This window comes from Trematomus bernacchii, unplaced genomic scaffold (assembly GCF_902827165.1).
Source record: "Trematomus bernacchii unplaced genomic scaffold, fTreBer1.1, whole genome shotgun sequence".
Classification (NCBI taxonomy): domain Eukaryota; kingdom Metazoa; phylum Chordata; class Actinopteri; order Perciformes; family Nototheniidae; genus Trematomus; species Trematomus bernacchii.
The window spans coordinates 2,580,776-2,602,489 of NW_022987616.1; the positions used below are offsets into that span (position 1 = coordinate 2,580,776).

Consider the following 21,714-nt stretch of genomic DNA (forward strand, 5'->3'; position numbering starts at 1 on the left):
CAGAGACTTGAGGTGTTTCACAGTCGCACCCAGCAGCTAAAGGAGCACAACAAAACCCTCCAGGATGCCATCATCCTCCTGGAGGAAAGGTAACTTCCCCCACAACAGGTAACCTTTATTCAAAACTGTTTGAAACAAAGACCAGGAACTTAAAAAAAACAAAACGATTTACAGGCTCCGTGAAGGAGGGTGTGATCGTTGTGCCATCTTAAAGGAGGACATGAAAAATAACCAGGATCAGAATTTACGACTCATCGCCAAACTGAGTGAGTTAAATAATGATTCCTATTATTCCAGTCAGATAGAAAAACCTACTGTTTTAAAGTAGGGATCTGTGTCTTCAGGAGGTCTGGAATGTATTTCGACTGTACCAGTGTACCACAGCATATTGCTAGTTGCCTGGCAAAGAGCATACTATTTTTAATAGTGAGGTAGCATCTGTGTAACACCTTGGAGTTCTGCTTTTCACCAGAGAATGAAAGAAACAGCCTCGAGGATGAAAACAGAAAACAACATGCTGAACTGCAAAAATTAAAGATTTCTTGGTAAGCTCATTATTATGTTACAGTCATGTTTTGTCAACATGTTCTCTTTGACATAGTCAGTGTTAAAATAAATGAAATGTTCTTTTATCAGCTACCCAAGATAACTATACATACTGTAGGTAATTTGATCATACTGGTTCCACTTCTGCTTTGATTGAGCCAGGTGAACTGAGTTTTGAAGCAGATAAAGCATTTACAATAAAGTTTCAGTTCCCAGTTAAACATTGCAGGTGTTGTTTTTTTAACAGCTCAGCGCCGGAGCAAGTTAACTCCCCAGAACAAGAAGAAGACGTCATCCCAGACTCACCTATTATGGCAAGCTCGCTGCCTGTAGCAAATAAGCTGAAGAAACGAAAGAATATCGACAGAATTAAGCATGTCCGCTATGCAGAGATGCCTCTACCAAAGGCTAACAACTCTCTCTTCAGCGGTCAGTCTGCCTTTTGAAGTTACTTTCAACATGTCTAATGCCCCTTTAATCTAAATCTCCTGTCTGAAGGCCCCACATCTTCTAATGTGTTTTCTTTTTTAAAGCACTGGATAAGGAGCATGTTGATGCTGTGACGAATCCTGGAAGAGCACAAGTTCTTGTACCCAACACATGTGAACTGGACACAACAGAAATATCAAGTATGGCTCTATCCAATTTAAAAAAGAAAATTAAAATAAGAAATATCATACAGAAGGACTACTTTTGGTTTTCTAAGAGAACAAGAATTGAAACCCTATTTATTTCCTCCCATTAGAAAATATCTCTTACTTGAAGTCGTAGATTAGCACGTGGCAACATTGTCTACGCAAACACACCCATCACATCAGCGTGATTCACCCGACGGGCTGCACAGAGAGAGGCATTGCTGTTCATTTGATTGCAAAGTCTCAATTCGGTCCTCTTTACACGGAGGAATTAATGAGAACTGAAAAGTATAATATAAACCACCTCTTGCATAGTTATCTGTTTGAAATGAGGCATCATATATTTGCAGAGATGGTACACATGATAATACTTTTGCTTTTTATGTTCTTGTCTGGTAGCATTTCTTTAATTTTAAGTTTAAAAAATAACAATTTAGGTTCCAAAGTTGAAGATCTATTCTGAGATTTGTAAAGGTGTTGTTGGGTCTTTTTTTCAGATGATGTGAATGTAAATCTGGAAGACGCTATAGCAGAAACCTGCGGCCTTGAACTAGTTCACAAGCCTCGCATGGTAGGTAGGCTTCATACTGGTGAATAGTCTTTGTCAAAGAGACTTCCCAGAATATGCCCTTTGTAAGTGAATCATTCTATTTTATTCAATACCAATACAGCTTATTAATAACATCCCATTTCTTTCCTTTTTCTCAGAAAAACCAGACGACTGAAGGCCAGCAAAGCAGCTCAAAATGTCCCCGGAAGTATGCCGTTCATTTAAAGTAAGAGGACAACAGATATTACAGCAAATTGGCCAACTATCCCATCAAAATCATAACTTGTTAGTTCTGACTTTTGCAACTTTGGCTTGTAAAAAAAAACACTGTCCAACCTGTCAATTATCTTATAACACATTATTATAACACAAACATATTTGTTTTCCTGCCTTAAGAACTTACCGCTCCGCCCCTTCTTCCACGCTGCTCCACAGTCCAGACTCCACGTCAGAAAGGTCTCCGTCGCTTCTCCCATGTGTCAAAAGGTTTTCAGAGGAAGGCTCCGTTAACAAAGCAAAACGGAAAAAGGAGGAAAGTGTTCTGCAAGAGAAAGACCAACAAGGAAACCAGGAAGGGGCCGACAAACAGAATGGAGGCAAACTAACTTCCACGCCTTTGAGCAATCAAAGCTTTAAGCAGGGGCTGCGCGACAGCAAGGTTAGAGAGATGTCCAAAGGCTTGTATGTATGTATGTGTGTGTTGGGATAAGTAGGATTAAACATTTCCTCCATGTGGTTTTTAAATGTCATGTGATTTTCTTTCTTTCAGTCAGGACAAAATGGGACTTTCAACCAAAAGCCAAATGTTTCCTGTTTGAGTCCTGTTTTCAAGAAGCCAGATGCTAAAGGAGAAGCAAACAAGGACAGTGTTAGAAGGAATGGAAAACCTCAGCAGGATCTGAAGGCCTCACATAACCGACCTGAAGGAAAAGATGGTGAGTTCTGTCCTGTTTCTGGCAGTGTTCAGTTTGCATTTCATAATTTTCTTTTTGTATAATTTCAGGTATTTCTTTATAATCACTTGTATTCAATGTGAGCTCGATCTGTTTCTGCTCTCACAGGGGAAAGGAAGATTAAAGTGGAGCCCATGTGGAGCATGGACCCTGCTCTCACCCGGTCCATGTATGACAGTGAGTGGAGAGGAGATGAGGTACCTGTGACCACTGTTTGCTACAACATTCTGTGATCAGTACACTGTATGTCATGACTTTTCGTCCTCTTATAAACATTCTAAGAGGGAAAACGTTCAATAGGAAATCATTGTAACATTCAGATGGATATATTAGTTAAATGGTGTCTCTCTGCTTATCTGCATCTTATATTTTAGCCAAAGGAAGAGGAGGAAGAGTGTCCTGCAGATTTGGTCGATACTGACCGCACTTGGGTCAGTCACAGCCTTCTCCTGGGGCGGGGAGAAAATGCTCAGGACAGAAGAGACAGTGTGTCTGGTGAATACAAACCGTAGCTTTTATAATCATTGCTTACCAACCAATGTTTTGATTGACAGCTTATCTACAGGATTTAACAATCAAATGGGCTGTAATGACAATTAAATAACATGTCAGTCTCTTTTTCCAGGACTAGGAGAGAAGGCAAATGACAGTTTGGATATGATGTTTGACACCACAGCTTGCGGGGAGTACAACTCTCGCTTAGGCCGGAGCCAGCCCTGTGGTGGTGATGATGAAGAGGATGAAGAAGAAGGAGAAGAGGAGGAGGATGATGGTAGGATTTCATATTTTAAAAACGGTTCAATATTGATTATCAGATCCTAAATGTAACTTGTGTTCCTGTCCTTGTTTTACTCTCCAAGATCCTCATGAAAACACTATGAGCCAAATAAGCAGGCGTAAAGCACGGTAAGAAACTCTGTGCTAGACTTACAGTCTTCAATGTAGGAGAATTCATTTTTTATTTCCAACAATCTTTATTTGATATTTTTAAGAGGTCCAGCGTTTGCACACATGGCTGTGGTCCGCAAGAAAGACGAGAGAAGAAAACTGAAGGGCACTACCTGCAAGGAATGTGACGTTGTAAGTGTTTTGATCACCAAGCTGAGTAACAATGACATGTTTTATCACTGCTCCTTTGTTAAAGATGTTTATGTCCAACAGTATTACGCCCATCTCCCAGAGGATGAAAAGGAAAAAAAGTTATCAGCATGCTCGAGACACCGCTTTCTGTACATTCCTCCTTGTACTCCTGAAAACTTCTGGGAAGTCGGATTCCCATCAACTCAAACCTGCATTGATCGAGGTAATTTCACTCTTTACCTGTTTAGTTAAACCCTCCATTTAACAGAAAGTGTTAAGGATAGCAGGACATTTAACACTTTCCCTGCAGGGGTCATACATTGTCATTTTTCACAATGTCTTCATTGGTACAAAATCCCATGATTATGCATAAAAATACATATCTAAGACAAATCATTTCCTCATAGGTTATATAAAGGAAGACAAGAATCCCCAGGCTCGTACTCGGAGAAGACAACCCTACAATGCTTTATTCTCCCCCCTAAAGCAAAACCAGGAAGAAAGCTAAACAACAAAAGTATGTTTGCCTCCCTAAAATAACTCTTTCAATTGTTCAATTTTCAGAAAAGGCTCATTACTGTATACAAATTGAGCTAAGGGTACAATGGATCTGTTTTATACAGTGATCTTATTAAGAAAGTTGACACCTTGTCATCTTTTCTTTTTCTATTTAAATTCTTTGTCGCAAGTGTTTTCTATATGTATAGACTGTTTGAGTGGCTTATGTGTATTGGAGGTTCTTAAGATAGTGACTGAGTATGTTTTGGGTACGTTTGGATAAATAAAAATGACTATATCTGGAGTGAGGTCAAATGTGCCAAGTTATTCCAAGTAATCCATTTTGATTCAGCAAATGCTGCCGTTCCAATTTGTGTTAATAGGAATGTTTTGCAAAGTAAGAGCACGGAGAAGGCACTATATATATATATATATATATATATATATATATATATATATATAAAGATATTTGATTTGGTGAGCAGATTGTCAGTGCATAGAGAAGTTACAAAAATAAGTTTCATTTTGATAGAAAACAATGTCTTTGGCCGCAGCTGAAATGTTCTTATTTATCACATCTGAGAGTCTCTCTGGGAATACACCAGCAGGGCCTCTCCAACATGACTGGTGATCACACTGTGAACAAAACAACTAATTAGAGGAATGATTATAACCCAACACATTTCAGTATTTAAATTAGGCAGGAGACGTGCTTACCAAATAAGAGATGGAGTGTTAATGTCCATGTTGAAAACAAAAGGGGACAGGGACATGGCGGTGATCTGGAGGGAAAGAGTTTCTTCTTAAGCAATTCAAAAAATGTGATTCACTCAGTGTTCTGATTGTGTTCATTATGATGCTGCTTCTGTGAAGTAAAATGTATTTTATAATCACCTTAGACAGAAATATCCAGACCTCAAAGTGCTCAAGGGTCAACCCACTCTTTAGTTTCACTGTGGCCAGCAACAACAAAAACCCCAGCAGTGCACTGTGAAATAAAAGGATTCATTATTCTGAAAACATCAATAAAATAAAAGTGTTCCTTAAACTACAAATAAACAATAACAAAAAAAAATGTCATGCCTTCTAGAAAAATGAAATGAAACTTATCAAGTCTAAAAATGACCTTGACTTTCCAACATACATCTACTTATAATAATGGCTCTGTAGGCATCCACATGTTATAAATAGTTAACTTGTTGTGCACTTGATATCCCACAAGGTTACATTGACCGTCCAGGCTCTGTGTCAAAGGACAACTGGCACTGAAAGCATGTTCTGTTTCGACACTATGATTTATACTTGCTGCTCTACAAAGAAAAAGAAGATACTTTGGCTCAGCAGATGTTTCTAATGACCTATGATTTAAGGAAGTTGTATTCAGTAAGAAGTGTTTACAAAAAAAAGTGGGCAGAAAGTGCTCACCTTGCACAGCAGCCACAGTGAAATGTGTAGGACTGAAGTGAGGGAAACTCCATGGCACCCATGAGGTCACCTATAGAGTGAATAAGTATTACACTCATAATGTTTGACTGCTAGGAAACAAATATATACAATAGGTTTTTGCAACTTCTATCTTGCTCGGGGTCATACATACCTGATGGGTGAGCGGCGATGGCCAGAAGCAGTACACTGTTTTAAAAAGGGGAAAGGTTGAGTTTACATTTGAAATTAAACTGACTTAGTACCCAAACTAAATATATATTCTTACCTAAACAAGTAGTTAATGCACTGTTGTTCGAGGTCACTGCAATGAAAACATCACAAAAAGATTTGTCAGTGACTTTTTAAAGTTAGTGATCATTTATGTCAGTCAGACGAGTGGTTTAACAACTTCAGGATGAAAACTGCATTTGAGTTAAAAAAGAAACACATTTTCAAATGTATATGTTTGCCGTTACATATTGTTGTGCTTCCACTTACCTCAAATTACTGGATTTGTAATGAACTTGAAACACTCTGTATCCACCTGAAAGATTAGATTTGTTTATTACACTCCACTGATTTTTAAAGTTTTTTCAATTATTGGTGGTGTCCCTCAAGGCTCAAACCTCGGGCTTCTGCTCTTCTCTTGAGCTCTTACACTTATCAGTAAAGCATCTCTGTATATTAGACTTACCCACACAGAGCAGATGACCAACAGCCCACAGGTAACCACTGATGTCAAACTGGAAAGTTAGCAAATAAACATAAGTCATTTCTTATAGCAAAGGACCATTGTATTCTTAATTAAAAACAGACAATATTATATATCATATATATAATATGAACATTAAGAATTATTACCTGAGGGTCATACATCGGGAGGTTGATGGCTGACAGCAGCATGAAACATATGCTACAAAAAGAAAAAGAAGCATATTTAGAAATGTCAAAGGTAATATTGAATCTTTTGGATTTATGAGTTTAATGTTAGTTATTTTTGCACAAACCTGACAAATTTAAGCCATTGTGTCTTCTGTTGATAGAAAAGAGGTCTTTAATCGCTTTTTCAATTTTGTCCCTGTTGCAACAAAGCATATTGAATCATTCTAGCTTTTACAATATAGTGTGCGGCCAGGATCGTAAAGCAGTGGTGGGTCTGCCTCCTTTGTGCTCCATTTTCCTCCAATCGATAGGATGGGGGAGTACAAAGGGAGGGAGTCCACAGCACATAATGATATATATTCACATACGCCACTCACCTCTCTATGGACAACCTTCAGGATTATGTAACTGACGACATGGGAGGAATTCTGAAGAGTGAAGAAAAAAGGAATGTCCTGGGTATAGAGAAGACAAGGATTTCAGATATACTGCATCTCAACTGTATATGGTAAAGCAAATATTAACTAGGATATTTAGAATGAAGGTAGTTACAAATATACTTTATCTAAGGTTGTAGGTTATATGACGTACAATGCGTGATAAAGCCCTGGAACCAGCATAAATGTTTCCCACAAACAGGAGGGAGCCTGGAAGACAGGAAAGAGCCGCTGATCTGTAACACAACATGTTAAGCTCCTATTAATACATGTGGTTATTGGCAGCCGCTGAAAACAAATCATATGGCATACAATATTCATTAATAAAAATACCTGGTAATGCGGCTCATTTCCACCCATCCAAACTTCCCAGAGAGTAGAAGCAGGAGAGCCCCGACAAATGTCTGCCATCTGAAAACATGCATTTGTATAAGTTTATAAGGTTTTCAGGGTGTGAAATGTGTATTTATAGGATGCAAACAAGCAATTTTAAAAGAGATGCAGATCAAGCTTTTTTGTAATTACACATTTTTAAGATTTGTGATCTGTATATTTATTTGTCTGACTCTAAACTGACTAAAATTGGATTGAATTTAAAGGCCAACATTTGACATTTGAGTCCATTCCAAGTGTTGAATATACAGTATTTTTTAAATGTCATTAGGTGCCTGCAGATCCTGTAATGACCATGAAAGGATAAAACACAAAGAGGTTCCACATGAAAGTATTTACCTTCAGCTTCTACTCACCCTTGAAATAAGGTCGGATATGTGAATTTTAACACTGACAGGACGAACTGAAAAAAAGAGTGATATAGTTCAGGTCATTGGCTTATTCTAACAGAAACCAATGTGTTATCATCCTGAAACTAGGAGATGCTCCAACACTGCCCCCAAACCTCCATCGAAATGTAGTGTTTCCACAATAATACTACATTATATATGGTATAACTTAAATGTAAATATATTATCTATGGTTGCATTCACACTTCGTTTCGGTATGTTCTACATCCAAAACGTGTCATTTTTACAACTTCATTTCCTGCAAATGTTTTCTACCAAAATAAGAGTTGAGAATTTGTTAAGTTGTTAGTTGAGTTAGTGGCTTTTAATCGGTGACGTTCATGCATGATTAGTGACAGCACTTTCGAGAAGGGTCTTACATGACAAGGGTTATTGCAATTTTCATAGGATTAACTCACATTATCTACATGGGTAGTAACGTTATATGCACACTAATTGCCTTGTCAAGTTGTTTTTGCGAAATAAAAGTATCTATTGTACCTGTAAATAATGGTTAAAAGACATATAGATGTTTTTATTTGAACTATGAGCCGAAATAATGTACTTGGAGTTAACGCCATCGTCTTACACTCACCTTGTTCGTGAAATATGACACAACGAAAACGATGCTAAAAGCGAGCCCAGTAATGTGTTTCCTCCACTGCATGTTGACCTGCACACACACTGCAGCAGGGACATGATTCTCAACAAAAAATAATAATACTACATTTAAAACAGGTAGCCCTTTTCAAACAAAAAATGTCAAGACTGCAAACTTCCCTCACTGCCCCTGTTGACACGTCAAGACGTTTTGAGACAAAGATCGTCTATATTTGAAGAGACCATTCACTGGTAAAATGAACGTCACGCATCTTAATCTAATGCTGGAGTTATTTATCATTTTCTGCAGGGCATTTTGTTTATGATTTTGTATGAAAACAAAAACACCAATATTTAATGTAAAATGTCAGTCATCTGCAATTAGAAAGTATTTAATGAATACGGAAGACAAACAGACTCCACGTTGTATGTCTAATACATTAAAATACCACTGCCTACATTAATACATTTAAAGGACTGGTAAATAATTGAATGTATTGAATGTTGAAATCAGGCTCATTTTAGTTAGTTTAATTAATTCTGGGTATTTACATTTAGTAGATTAATGTCAAATCACTGCTACATTTTTCAAATATTCATGGGCCAATTTGAACGGTAATGTCTTCTTCTTAAAACCCGTAAAATATGTCTAACTATTTTTGAAAGAAATCCTTAAATGCAGGATAAAAATACATAAAAACATTATCATGACATTTGTTTTATTTTTGATAAAGTATCTCGGTTAAATGTTGTTAATTCGTTATGGTATCCCGAAATACAGTCGGAGTGAAGCCTCTTCTTTTCATTGTTATGGTATCGTTTGTCTCATCATGCAGTCACGTGGTATCCAGCAAGTTTCCGTGTTTACAGAGATGTGAACAGACCAGACAGCTCGGTGTTTCTTTACTTCGTTAAAGGATGGTGTGCAGTCATGGCTTTTTTAAAGAGGAAAGAACGAACTAAAGAAAGGTTTGTGCTGCTTCTCCTGCTGTTGACATAGCATTATTTCAGAAAGTGTAGGTCATTCTGTGGGTTTAGTCCGGTGTTTCTCTCGGCTGTGGCTGAGCCTCATTATAGCGCCAGGCTGGGCCACTCCGCTAATGAGCGCTTCACTGTCAGCTGTGTGATGCACTTTCTTTATTGAAGGCACAATGAGCGGCCTCGCTGAGCAGCAGGAGTTCAGTCTGTGCTTTTGATAACGCAATGAATAACAGTGTTTTCATACCAAACCGTTATATGTCCAATGTCTCCTTCAACTGAACACATACAGCTTATTTTGACTCCATATGACCAAATCCTCACGAGGTTAGTTTTGACCTGAAAGGAGCAACAATATCTATATTCAACTGATATGAATATAGAGATATATATCCACAAAGGTGCATAAAATACATTATAGTGGCCATTGTGAACATATGGAAAAAGTCTTATCCGATTGATCAAATCCTTCATGACTAGACCCTATATGTTTCACATTTACCACAAGAGCATCTCTTAAAAGCGTTTAAATCATTTTCAAAGTGGTTCTGACCTAAAGGGAGGCATTGGATTTCCAGACTACTCAGTGCACTTTACTGTGGCTTTACTTTGTCAGGAAGAAGAATTAAGCATCCACTGTTTCAGCTGAAGTGAATAACTGTTTGCAGACCTGTTGTTCCATTGTGTTATTTCCTAATGTATCACATAAGTTACAATGTATTGACACAATTGACCATTAAACATTCACTCAAACAACTGTTCAGATTTCCAGAATTAGTTGTGGTTGTATTGTCCCCTATACTAATCCTATTTTTTTTAGTGGTGGGTTAACACTCCAGCTGCCTTTTACAGTAGATTCCTGTTATTTGACATTGAAATATTGTTGTTTTCCTCTAGATTTTCCCTCCTGTTGCTGGATTTGGAGGAATATTATTTTGAACAGCACACTGCATACCACGTGACAACCTGTTCAAAGAAGGAGAGGTAATTCATATTCTCTAATATGCTTTATCTTCTAGTAACATCAGTCACCTAACAATATGTGACTATATGAATGTGGTTTCTCTGTCGGTTCGCCAGTTTCTTTTTATGTCAACCTTCCTGTAATATGTGATAATCTTCATCACCATGTTGTGATGCAAACCCTAATAGTGGTTGGAACAAGATAATACATCATATCCTGTTAGCTATGTTTGTAGAGCTTTATTTATTTGTCAGTTTTTTTGCATGTACTAATATTAAGTCAAATCCTTTAAAGCTTGTGGCGGTTTTGTTAGGAGCAGCTGTTCAAACAACATCTTATCCTTTTATAATGTCTTAAGCAAACTGAAGAAAAGTCACCAGACACTCAGAAGAAGACTATGCAGACATATTAGTTTTATTGTCGTATAATACGTTTCCAAAAATGTGAAGGAACCGTTTTTATGTGAAAAGCAGTTTCCTTATGACAAATAATTAAATGTTACTGTGATAATAATGCCAATTTGTACCAGTCAGCACGCTGTATTTTACGCCATTGTCAAAGCTGCGGTTACCCAGTGAATGCTCTATTGATGCAGCCTCATAACATTTTTCTCCTGATCCGCCATCATAACCTACTTTGACCTCATAGCAATTCCCGTTACGCTGCCTAAAATCGAATATGTTGCAGCACATTTAATAATGTTTATTTTATCCAAGCACTTATGTCCCCATCACTTTTCAACACAAAGTACTTCTTCTGAAACATGTGTATTCATCATAGACTGTATATATAAAGGTATTCATGGGTTATATTTGAAGGATTCTTTACTGCAGTGCTTAAAGTATGTTGTTTTATAATTTGACAAAAGTGGCTAAAAGTGCTAACAAGCTAACATTAGCTATTGTCCTTTCAGAAAAGTCAGAGGCTCGTTCAAGGTCTGCTCCAGATCTGTCATATTTGATCCAGAGGATGTTTCAGAGCCAATTTTAAAGGTTTGTTTCAACAGTTTTTCTGTAGCCCCGGACAATTCTCCCTCAATAATACATTAACCGTGCTTTACCTGAACCTCATGACACTAGAGAGGACGGCAGGATTGTAATTTCCCGTGTTCAGTGAATGCAATTATTATGTAAAAGATTATTTCCAAGGCACACCTTCATATGATCATTATAGTTATACAGAACATAAGAGAATAAATGAAAAACAGGTATGAAATACTATATGACAGTAAAACAAGAATACAGTTTAAAAGGGGAGTGATTTGTAAAATATCCAAAAAGAAAATCTGCTTACAGTTCTGTTTCATATGGGTGTTGAGAGATGTATCATAGATCTCTTAATGTTGCTCTCAAAGTGCACCAGATTGATGCTTTTAACTTCAATATTTAAAAACAAATCTTCCCCGGGGAGCATGCCCCCGGACCCCCCTAGAGAGGTGAGGACCCCCCTAGAGGTTGTTAGGCCCACTCCCACTTATAAAAATAGCACTTTACCCCTGCTTACACCTATATGCGGTGAGCTGATTATCGAGCCTTCATTGTAACAGTCGCGGGTGTACCGTGTATTTGCGTGGGGAGTGTTGCAGTAGAAGTGTCCACTGTAGCGCCCGGTACCTTAATGGGAAACCCTACATGTTTGAGCGCCCTCTATGAAACGTCAAGCTACCCCACAGCACCCCCAAAAGAAAATCTCTGGCGCCGCCACTGTGGGCTAAGCCCCGGATGTTTCCAGGTCCAGGAAACACCCCTGTTCAACATACTGAAATTCATGCTCTATTCATATCAAGAAAAAGCCAGTTTTGCCCACACTTTATTCTATTTGCATGGAGGTTATATTCTTTATTGTGCGTCTGCTTTGCAAAAGAGGCAGTAAACAGGTTGTAATTAAAAGTTCATACATAATGACTTGTCTCTGTTTCTGCAGATTCCTCTTCGAGACTGTAAGAAGATAGAGTTTGTGGAGAGAGAGAGCAACCCTTTCAATGAGTGAGTGTTCTTCTTCTGTAGCGCTGTCAACACACTGATGTTTATTCAGTTGATTAAACTGGTCCGGTAACTTTAAAAAGGGAATGCAAATGTTAAACTAGGAACTACACTTGGAAACCAACTCTAAAACCAACATTTGCTGTCAGTGAGCAACCTATATTTGATCATTTAGAACAAACTATGCACCTGAAGTCTGGATGACAAACCCAGAAAGTTAAGTTTGGTATACATTTGGTGTAAGTTATTCTGTGTTGCCTAAATGTAAATTTCACTTTTTAAATTTGGGACTTAGTTTTGGTTGGAAGTTTCCCTTTAAAAAAAGGAATCCAAGTAAAGTAATGTATGTTGTGTTTTCCTCATAGTCCCAGACCATCTGTCATCTCTATTTCATGTGTACAGGTAGGTCATCATTCAAATGTAACATAACACAGCTGACCAAATGTGATAAATATGGACAAAGATAAATGAATATTTGTCATGACAGCTTCACAAAGTATAAACATTTACACTTTCATTTCAGGCTATCTACATCAAGGAGAGCAATGTCATAGCACCTTACAGAAATGAAAGGGTGAGTCAGTGAATATATACAAGATGTTTAAATGCCAGGAGCAGTTTGCACAGACTTGACTTTCCTCTTTGTGTGTCTGTTTGTTTGTAGTGTAACAATGCATCCATGCAAATCTGCAAGTCTGTGCACGTGTTATGGTATACTCTGTTTTTGCCGGTGGAGTTTAAGTAGTTTGCAGAATACTGTCAGTCACATATGAGTTTTCACAGCCTCAGATCAAATGTGGATCTCAGCCATCTGAAGACTACAGTGATGTGTCATCAGTGCACAAGTACTGATCTCATGCTGATTCTCTCAAACAGAAACATGGCAATAAGTTGAGCAGATCAAACAGAAAAGGCTCAGAGATTTGCTCATATATTTAATTGAAACACTTCTCTCATCACTTTGGCAGGGGGCAAAGAAAGTGACGTTCCAGTTGGAAGATTGGAGTAAAACAGAAGATGTGGTTCAGACATTTCTTCAGGTACGTAGCTTTTCCTCCATAATTGTGGCTCTAGGATTGGGAGGTACATTTACATCCAAACATATCTCCGAGTCATGGGAACCGGGCAGTGTGTTTGCTTTAATAAACAGAGCTGTAATATTGTTCCACACGCATTCATTGGATTTGTACTGCTGCTAATTTACACTCTGATACATTTTGCAGCTCCACAGGGCGTCCTGTCTGGAGAAGCTTGGAGACCAGACTGCGATGGTGAGTCAATCAATACTGAAAGTTCAAGCACACACACAGTGGGCCTCTCAAGTCTTAAAGATGGTGAAATGATGAAAGACTACAGCATCTTGCACTTCATTCACATGACCTCCTTTCCTTTAGTGCATGGTTATTTTTGTAATTGTTAAAGCATGGTAACTTTCATATAGTCTTTCATGATCAAACACACAGTTCTTGTGTATTTCTAGATTGCCGCCATTTTACAATCACGCCTGGCGAGGTCTTCTTTTGACAAAAACTGGTATGTTCACTTTGATTCACATATCGCTGTCTGTTACATCACACTTTGTAACGAGATATAATGATTAAGAAGTTTCTGTTGGAGTATGCAGCTGGATGATGAACTGTTGGGACTGATGTGAAGCTTTCAGAGCGTGGCAGAGAAGCCTCACATGGAGTGTGCCGTGGAGATGGTCCTGCCTCTGGTGTCCAACCCCGGCCACATCTGCATAACGGATGGAAGCCTCTACTTCCAGCCTCTCAATGGATATCCGGTGAGACGCCACATCTGAGTGGACATGCTGAGAGCTTTTATTGAGCTGAGGTCATAATATCATGTTTATATGACGTGTCATTCCAGGAGCAGGTCATTCAGATCAGACTCCACAAAGTGAGGAGGATTTACAAGAGACGGCATGGACTCAGACCTCTGGTGGGTACAACTAGGAGGAGTTAGTCAATTAATAATACGGACGAAATCATTTTAATCCTCATGTCTGTGTGCATCTCTTCTCACCCAGGGTCTGGAGGTATTCTGTACTGAGAATGACTTCTGCTCCGACATCTACCTGAAGTTTTACAAGACGGCTGACAGAGATGAGATCTACTACTACATCGCTACTTTCCTGGGTGAGAAAACTCAACCCAGGACTGAATCAGTGACAGAATATCTCTAGTTCCTACACGGTCTTGTGTCTGTAAAACAAGAAGGTCAACAGTATTGAAAGTCTTATGGATTGAAATGTGACTTTGTCTGTGTTCCTGTTATCAAACCTCTTTCATTTCAGCTATACTGGCCTAAAAAAGCTCTCTTAAAAACTCTCTTTTATAATGCAAATGCAATGATGACAAATATTGGCGTTTATTGGTAAAAGCCAAAAACACCTGCATTCTAACATTTCTGTTGTCCTCCTCCTCCTCGCTCAGAGAACCACGTGACGGAGCACACAGCAGAGAGCTACATGCTGCAGTGGCAGCGCGGCCATCTGAGCAACTACCAGTATCTGCTCCACCTCAACAACCTGGCTGACCGCAGCTGCAACGACCTCTCTCAGTACCCCGTCTTCCCCTGGGTCCTCGCAGACTACTCCAGCCCCCAGTTAGGTGGGTCAGCTGAGTCATAAATAACAACACATATTACTGCAGGTCCCTATAGTGATCATGCTCATTAAGCATCCAGCTTCAAGGATTACTGTATTTATCATCAAGTTGTTATAATAACAGATTGATATTAAGCTATAATCATCCATATTAATGCATACATCAGTAGCTTGTACTCAGGACTTCTCCCTCTATTTCCCAGATCTGACCAACGAGGCCACATTCAGGGACCTGAGCAAACCCGTGGGAGCTCTGAACAAAGAGCGACTAGACCGACTGCTGGTGAGTCTCTGCTGTTTCTTTGACTTCTATGGAATTTATTTAACATACTGTAGTTGGGAAAAATCGTACATTTAGTGAAGGTGCTAAAAATGTGTCTGTAACTGTTTGTGACCATAAGCACATTTGTGAATTGTACTGTTTTTTCAATGAGGCTCATTTGCATAAAAAGGATCTGATTATACCCCAATTGAATGCATATTACCTCATTTAAAATATGGATATAACAAAGGAAAACTGAGATGCACATTGCTTGGTAGCAGACTTAGGGGTGTATTTGGCATCAGTAACACAGAGTTGTCTCGTCCACAGTCTCGATACAGAGGCATGCCCGAGCCCCGCTTCATGTTCGGCAGTCACTACTCGTCTCCAGGCTACGTCCTTTTCTACCTGGTCCGAGTCGGTACGTCACACCTCCATCTTTAGAGCTACAGTGTATATGAAACTCTATATTCACAGCTTCCATTCAGTGTGTTTAACAACGGTCTTCTGCATGCTTGTCTGTTCTGTAATATACTGTCTCTGTTTGTTATAGACTGAGGTGTAAAGCCTGTCAGTTCATTAACCAACATGTAAACCTCAAATACTTCTTTATGCTTCAAAAACGACATGTTTCAAACCTAATACTATTAGATATTATGATTCATCCAGCAGCCCCTTTTTATATCTCGCATTGTTTTGTGCTGTAGAAAAAACCCTGTAGACCAAGACAAACGAAACAACAATAAATAATACGTTACATTGCCTTTTCTTGGGTTATTTTAATCTCTATTGAGCCTCTTTCACTACAGCTGTTAACTATGTATTTCTGCAGGAATCTACAGACCAATTACACAAAAAGAGCTTGGGTAATTTCTAATGAAAATCTTTTTTAAGACGTGGAAACTGTTGACTTTAAATGCCATCGGTGTTTCTGTGTTCTGCCCCTCAGCTCCTGAGCACATGCTGTGTCTCCAGAACGGCCGCTACGACCACCCAGATCGCATGTTCAATAGGTATCTACTCCACTTTGATAACCATGACATGTAGGATATCATCTAAACATCAAACCTATGTATTTCCCCCCTCATTTATTGGTTTTGGAATAATGACAATCTGGAACAATGTTACACTAAAATATAGATAAAGATATTTCCTGAAACTGTACAAACACATTGTAGTACGAGTATACTATTTATATTTAGTCTGTAAATAATAACACTGCATATTTACTGCATACATTTTTCATTTGAGTGTGAATTTGTATTAACTGACCCTCATGGATTTCTTACAGCATAGGTGATACGTGGAAAAACTGCTTAGACGGGGCAACAGACTTCAAAGAGGTAAAACATGACTTATGTAAAATGTCACTTAGACACTACTGCCATATGAACAAATATCTTTCTAGAAGTTAAGAGTTTATGTGTTGTTGTGTTCACCAAGACAAACATGGTGTCTTCAATGGTTTCTGTCTAAGAATGTGTTGGATGATTTTGTATGAATGTTCTTCCTGTTTTGCAGTTGATTCCAGAGTTTTATGGGAATGACTGCAGCTTCCTGGAAAACAAACGTAATCTTGGTTTGGGGAGGAGACAGAACGGGAGCTTGGTCGGGGATGTTGTTGTCCCGCCCTGGGCCTCAGGTAACTTCCTCACATCTGTTCATGGTGTGCATGTAATCTCTGTTACACCCGCTGACAACATTATGGTATACTCTTGTCTCTGTTGTTTTACCAACTATTAAAACTCCCACTCTCACGTTCACTGTGTCCTGTTTGACTCCAGATACCAGTGATTTCCTCCAGAAGCACAAGACAGCGCTGGAGAGTCAGTACGTGTCGGAGCACCTCCACGAGTGGATCGACCTGGTGTTCGGCTTCAAGCAGAGAGGCAGTGAAGCTCTCGCAGCCCATAATGGTAAAGAGACCTGTTTCTTTCAAATCAAACCAACCAAACGTGGAAAAAGCTCACATTCATCTCTTTGTTTTTCAGTGTTTCACCCTCTGACCTATGAAGGAGGTGTAGACTGTGATAGGTACATGGAAAACCACTCGCACATGATTATTATTACAAATATTTGTCATTATTTCTTTGATCTAACTTTCCATTTCTCTGAAGCATCGAGGACCCTGACGAGAGGATCGCCATGCTGACACAGATCCTGGAGTTCGGCCAGACGCCCAAACAGCTGTTCACCACCCCTCACCCTCAGAGGATCACCCCCCGGTTTCACAACATGACCCGAAGCCCCAGCAGCAACTCACCTGTCAGCGACCTGTCTCCAGGTACAATAGATGATCACACACAAACTTATAAACCTTCGGAAACTACCGTGCAAAGTCTGCTGCCGATGTTGATTCCTAGCTTTATCTGGAGAAGACAAATAGTCTGAGTATTCTGTATATGCAGCACTTGTTTCGTGCAGTTTGGGAGGCATTGTATTTCAGTGAATCATCCCCGTAGTAGTTCTCTTCTTCTGAGGGTGGGTACATGCAAACTGTGAAATATGTCATTAAAGCACTTAAATTATAGACAACATGTAGTGTGTCCAAACAGAGGGTGATTCATTTTCAACTGACCTAGATCATTTCTTTGCTGATTTTACAAGGAAATAGAAATAGTCAGAAATAATGAAATAATCTGCTCAGTACTGATGATTTAATTTATTTCCAGTGATTAGTTGCATAATGGTAAACTGGCATAAGCTGCATCCAACACCAGGCATTGATCAAAAATGTCCTCTTTGTCCCTCCTGCAGCCTCTCAGAGTGAGGACTCGTCCTTTGAAGACCTGACGGAGGAGAGCAGGAAGTTATCCTGGGCGAACATCGGAAATCTGAAACCCATCTCCAGCCACAAGATCCATAAAGAGTAAGTCAGGAGGCATCAAGGTTGAACTGCTAGTCCACATATAACTGAGAAAAGCTCTGGTTCAAACAAGAGGAAGTGCATGCAAAGCTAGTATCGGGTCGGCAGCTGCAGAAAATAATAACACAAATATTTGTGAAGACATTTGTAGAGGAGTGTGAGTCGAGGACAAGTTTCTGCTTGAATACATCTTTGCTAAATGTACTAGTGTGACCGTTATGTTAACCCCCCCTGCACATTTCCTTCTGGATACGTATGCCTTTTCTTGTGTAATTGAGTCTTTCCGTGTCATGTGCAGGGCTGTGAGCGGCATCGCTGTGACCCGGGACGGAGCAGCTATATTCTCCACATCCCAAGGTCAGGAGAATATATAGATCACAGAGGTGCAAAAAGGACCAAAATACTATTCTTCAGTTTAGTTTAACCTGTTCAATTCTGATCCATAATGGTTAAAGATTTAACTCGGTAACAAATAACTTGTTTGTGTAATTTTAAACAGGTAACATCATCCCTAAGTTTCATAATGGAGTCATTTGAGTGGCATTGTGGGAAGTGGTTTTATATCTGCTCAATGTATGGCCTCTTCTCCCTCTAGTGGCCCGTTGGGGTTCCTGTTAGCATTCTGGTGCAAAATGATGTCATCACAGTAAGAACCTCACAGGGGATAAGACCATACTTAACGGTTGAATTAGTTCATCCAAGTAGTTTTTACAAGTAGAAAGGGAGAACAAATAGCAGATTGGTTCAAAATACTCTGAAATGGGTGTTTTCTCATTGGTGGGGAAAGAAACGGTTGTACTCTGCAATACTCAGCTGTATGACTCTTTGTTCCAGACTCAACCCTTAAAATGTTTTCCAAAGAGTTGAAGGACTTCCAAAGAAGCATGTCCTTCTCTAACATGGTACAGTATGCAGCTGTATTTACGTTTCACCATCTCTCTAATCATTTTGAACTCTCTGAACAATAAACGATGTGGCTTTCTTTCAGGCATTATCGTCATGTCTCATGCTGGCTGATGGTAAAACGGTGGTGTGTTCTTCCTGGGACAACAATGTGTATGTATAATATCCAAGGACAAATGATATCAAAAGGATCTTCATGACCACACACTGATCCATATGTCTCTCTTCCCTTAGGTATTTCTACTCCATCCCATACGGCAGGCGGCAGGACACTCTGATGGGCCATGACGACGCCGTCAGTGACATGTGTTGGTTTGATGAGCGGCTGTACACGGCGTCCTGGGACTCCACCGTCAAGGTAAAAAAAGTACTTTATTGAGGTGATGCTGTTTATAAAGCAATGGATTTATCAGGCATTCAGAAAGATTGAGAGTCGGGGAAGAATGGCAGTAATACTACATGACAGCAATGTGCATGAATTCATGTCTAAGAGAGGGGTGACCATTGCTGTTTGTTTCACAGGTCTGGAAATGCCCTTATGATAGCTCGTCCAATCACAAGAGATCCCAGTTTGAGGTACTGGCCGAGTTGGAACATGATGCTGGGGTGAGTGTGGACGCTTACACTGCATTTTGAAGCACAAGTTTATTATTTATTATCGATATCATTCATAAAGAGGAACTGAAACGTGTTGGGATCAAAGTCCAAACACTGAAAGGTAGAAGCAGAGCACTCATGCACGTGTGTCTCCCTGCAGGTGAACACCATTGGTCTGAATCCAGCGGGCACCCTGCTGGTGTCGGGCTGTAAAGACGGGGCGGTCAGCCTCTGGGACACCAGCAGCTACACCCCCCTGCAGCAGGTCCACTGCCACACGGGGACCATCCACCACACGGCCTTCAGTCCAGGTGGGTGTTACACCAGCCCGCTGATTTTCACCAGAGATAAGAGATTCTTTGTTGCATTTTTTCGACACGCTATATTATGGCTTTTCTGTCATTTTTAACGAAACTACGCCTGGTTTCTACACACTATACCGTGCCTTATTTCGACATAAAAGACTATGTCCACATACAATAAAACGTAATAGTATAGTTTGTTGAAAATATGGAAAAAAGGCATAGTATCGTTTTTGTCACTTATCGACACACTAAACTATGTTTGTTTTCTGCATGTTTTCCACATAGTCACCATACAATAAAACTGCATAGTATATAGCATGTCAGAAATCGGAGAAATAACGTCATGTCGAAAATGTGAAGAATAAAAAACGGCATAGTGTAGTGTGTTGAAAATATGACAAAGATCTATACATCCCAAATCAACACTCTTGAGTCACCTACAAACCATGTCTAAAGTGATGACTTGGATCTCTTTGTCCTCAGACAGCAGACACGTCCTGAGTGTCGGCGCTGACTCCTGTATGAAGGTCATTGACGTCCAGACAGGAATGGTGATATCGTCTGTGAAAGCTGAGGAGGAGCAGAGGTAAGAGCAGGACAGGAGAGGCAGATTTCAGCGCCTCAGTCGTACGCAACTGAGTATTTGTTTCATATATTTGTATTTAAATAAGTTTATGTTCTCTTCGTATGTATATTACGTTTAATTAGTCTCTACGTTGCCTTGCCTAGCCTAGCCTTGCCAGGGTGTAAGCTCTTAACAACTGTAGCCCATTGAAATAAGAACATGTGATATACCTGATGCTGCAGCTCAAAAGGAGTTCTTGCTGTGGGTTCAGGTGCTTCTGCTGGGACGGGAACTCGGTGCTGTGTGGGGGGGGGTCAGGTGACCTCCTGCTGTGGGACCTGCTCAGCAACACAGTCACCCAGAGGATCCCCGCACACTCAGGTACAGCTACCTGGTTAAATGTCTATGTGCAGGATTTGTACCAATAGCTCTAATGCTAAATGTGACATAAAATAAGTAGGTGTTTTCTGTGTACTTACAGAAATGATAAGGTTATGATGCATATTATGTTCCTCCTGTAAAAGGTGCCGTCACGGCCATGTGGATGAGCGAGCTGTGCTCCACGGTGATCACCGGCGGAGAGGACAGACAGATCGTCTTCTGGAAGCTCCAGAGTTAAAGGACGCTTTCTTCACAATCCATCTGCTGAGGAGATGAAAACCTTTCTGGACTAAACCGGCCAAGTATCCTGCAGACGACATGACTATCTGACTTCAAACAGAGACTCACTAAACTGTTGAGGAGCTGAACACGTCCAGTATCACAGAGCAGTTCTCTCTTAGCTGTTCTCAATGCTAAACCAAACAAAAGGTCATACAGTCATGTTAGCACATCGCTTCTGCTTATTAAGAGAATGTCCAGTAGCAGTATTGTGCATGAGAGCAGGATCTTTTTTTTTTAAATGTATTATTTGGTCTGCATCATCTTACACTGTTTTTGTAGCTTTAAATTAGAAATCATGGACCTTAAATGTCAGTTGATGCTTCATGCTGCTCGGGTGTTATCATTATTCAATCAACACTGATCTAAAGTCAACTTTGCTGTCTCCTAATACTTCTTTAATGTTACAGGTCTCTTTGTAATCCGGGAATACCTTAAGGTTTTGTGACCAGCTCAACTGTGTTGTCATATTTTAACTTATTTGATGGAAGTATAAATTGTAGTAACACTTTACCTGTTCAGCTATTTCTGCTAATACAAAGTCACTCCAGAAACCTAGAGAGCTTATCTGTTTGTAAATAACACCGAGGACACATTGGAGTTAACAGCTTAACCTTTTTATTTGATATTAAA

General features: G+C 39.6%; 3 protein-coding genes across 4 annotated transcripts; 2 read left to right on the forward strand and 1 right to left on the reverse strand.

The window, feature by feature from the left end:
* The first annotated feature begins 4 nt into the window (after positions 1–4).
* On the forward strand, positions 5–4,566 carry rbbp8 (retinoblastoma binding protein 8). Its single transcript, XM_034132299.1, has 16 exons — positions 5–89; positions 175–266; positions 473–545; positions 794–975; positions 1,080–1,175; positions 1,679–1,752; positions 1,890–1,957; positions 2,128–2,389; positions 2,501–2,666; positions 2,793–2,881; positions 3,059–3,179; positions 3,310–3,456; positions 3,545–3,590; positions 3,677–3,764; positions 3,846–3,987; positions 4,172–4,566. The coding sequence occupies exons 2-16, from the start codon at positions 221–223 to the stop codon at positions 4,270–4,272; spliced, it is 1,701 nt and encodes a 566-aa protein (XP_033988190.1). The 5' UTR covers positions 5–89; positions 175–220; the 3' UTR covers positions 4,273–4,566.
* A 109-nt stretch (positions 4,567–4,675) lies between these two features.
* LOC117483948 (transmembrane protein 241) lies at positions 4,676–8,588 on the reverse strand. 2 transcript variants are annotated; one of them, XM_034132301.1, is made up of 15 exons: positions 8,384–8,588; positions 7,756–7,802; positions 7,340–7,417; positions 7,161–7,242; positions 6,947–6,997; positions 6,695–6,720; positions 6,549–6,600; positions 6,382–6,430; positions 6,186–6,231; positions 5,974–6,009; positions 5,860–5,894; positions 5,688–5,757; positions 5,157–5,250; positions 4,980–5,044; positions 4,676–4,898 (listed from the first exon to the last, which is right to left on the reverse strand). In XM_034132301.1, exons 1-15 carry the CDS (start codon positions 8,453–8,455, stop codon positions 4,835–4,837), a joined length of 867 nt encoding a protein of 288 aa, XP_033988192.1. In that variant the 5' UTR covers positions 8,456–8,588; the 3' UTR covers positions 4,676–4,834. The 2 variants fall into 2 exon arrangements, with proteins under 2 accessions (XP_033988192.1, XP_033988191.1); XM_034132300.1 differs by having other exon boundaries at positions 6,947–7,024.
* A 662-nt stretch (positions 8,589–9,250) lies between these two features.
* nsmaf (neutral sphingomyelinase (N-SMase) activation associated factor) lies at positions 9,251–21,592 on the forward strand. Its single transcript, XM_034132302.1, has 31 exons — positions 9,251–9,357; positions 10,264–10,350; positions 11,244–11,322; positions 12,254–12,315; positions 12,678–12,714; positions 12,836–12,886; positions 13,281–13,352; positions 13,536–13,583; positions 13,793–13,845; positions 13,969–14,098; positions 14,185–14,256; positions 14,345–14,453; positions 14,751–14,927; positions 15,127–15,206; positions 15,516–15,606; positions 16,135–16,198; positions 16,477–16,528; positions 16,707–16,827; positions 16,970–17,101; positions 17,177–17,219; positions 17,303–17,469; positions 17,943–18,054; positions 18,350–18,408; positions 18,886–18,953; positions 19,040–19,107; positions 19,189–19,312; positions 19,477–19,560; positions 19,712–19,862; positions 20,340–20,442; positions 20,693–20,802; positions 20,946–21,592. Exons 1-31 carry the CDS (start codon positions 9,320–9,322, stop codon positions 21,038–21,040), a joined length of 2,739 nt encoding a protein of 912 aa, XP_033988193.1. The 5' UTR covers positions 9,251–9,319; the 3' UTR covers positions 21,041–21,592.
* Positions 21,593–21,714: the final 122 nt, after the last annotated feature.

Bases quoted from the DNA above. Each gene is read 5' to 3' on its own strand.
- rbbp8 (XM_034132299.1), top strand. From the start codon at position 221: ATGAAAAATAACCAGGATCAGAATTTACGACTCATCGCCAAACTGA. The intron at 1,176-1,678 runs GTATGGCTCTAT...TCTTTTTTTCAG, and splicing joins GGACACAACAGAAATATCAA to ATGATGTGAATGTAAATCTG. The intron at 2,390-2,500 runs GTTAGAGAGATG...TCTTTCTTTCAG, and splicing joins AGGGGCTGCGCGACAGCAAG to TCAGGACAAAATGGGACTTT.
- LOC117483948 (XM_034132300.1), bottom strand. From the start codon at position 8,455: ATGCAGTGGAGGAAACACATTACTGGGCTCGCTTTTAGCATCGTTTTC. The intron at 6,601-6,694 runs GTTTGTGCAAAA...TTCTTTTTGTAG, and splicing joins CAATGGCTTAAATTTGTCAG to CATATGTTTCATGCTGCTGT. The intron at 6,232-6,381 runs GTAAGTCTAATA...CTAATCTTTCAG, and splicing joins TGGTCATCTGCTCTGTGTGG to GTGGATACAGAGTGTTTCAA.
- nsmaf (XM_034132302.1), top strand. From the start codon at position 9,320: ATGGCTTTTTTAAAGAGGAAAGAACGAACTAAAGAAAG. The intron at 13,353-13,535 runs GTACGTAGCTTT...TACATTTTGCAG, and splicing joins TGGTTCAGACATTTCTTCAG to CTCCACAGGGCGTCCTGTCT. The intron at 17,102-17,176 runs GTAAAGAGACCT...TTTGTTTTTCAG, and splicing joins AGCTCTCGCAGCCCATAATG to TGTTTCACCCTCTGACCTAT.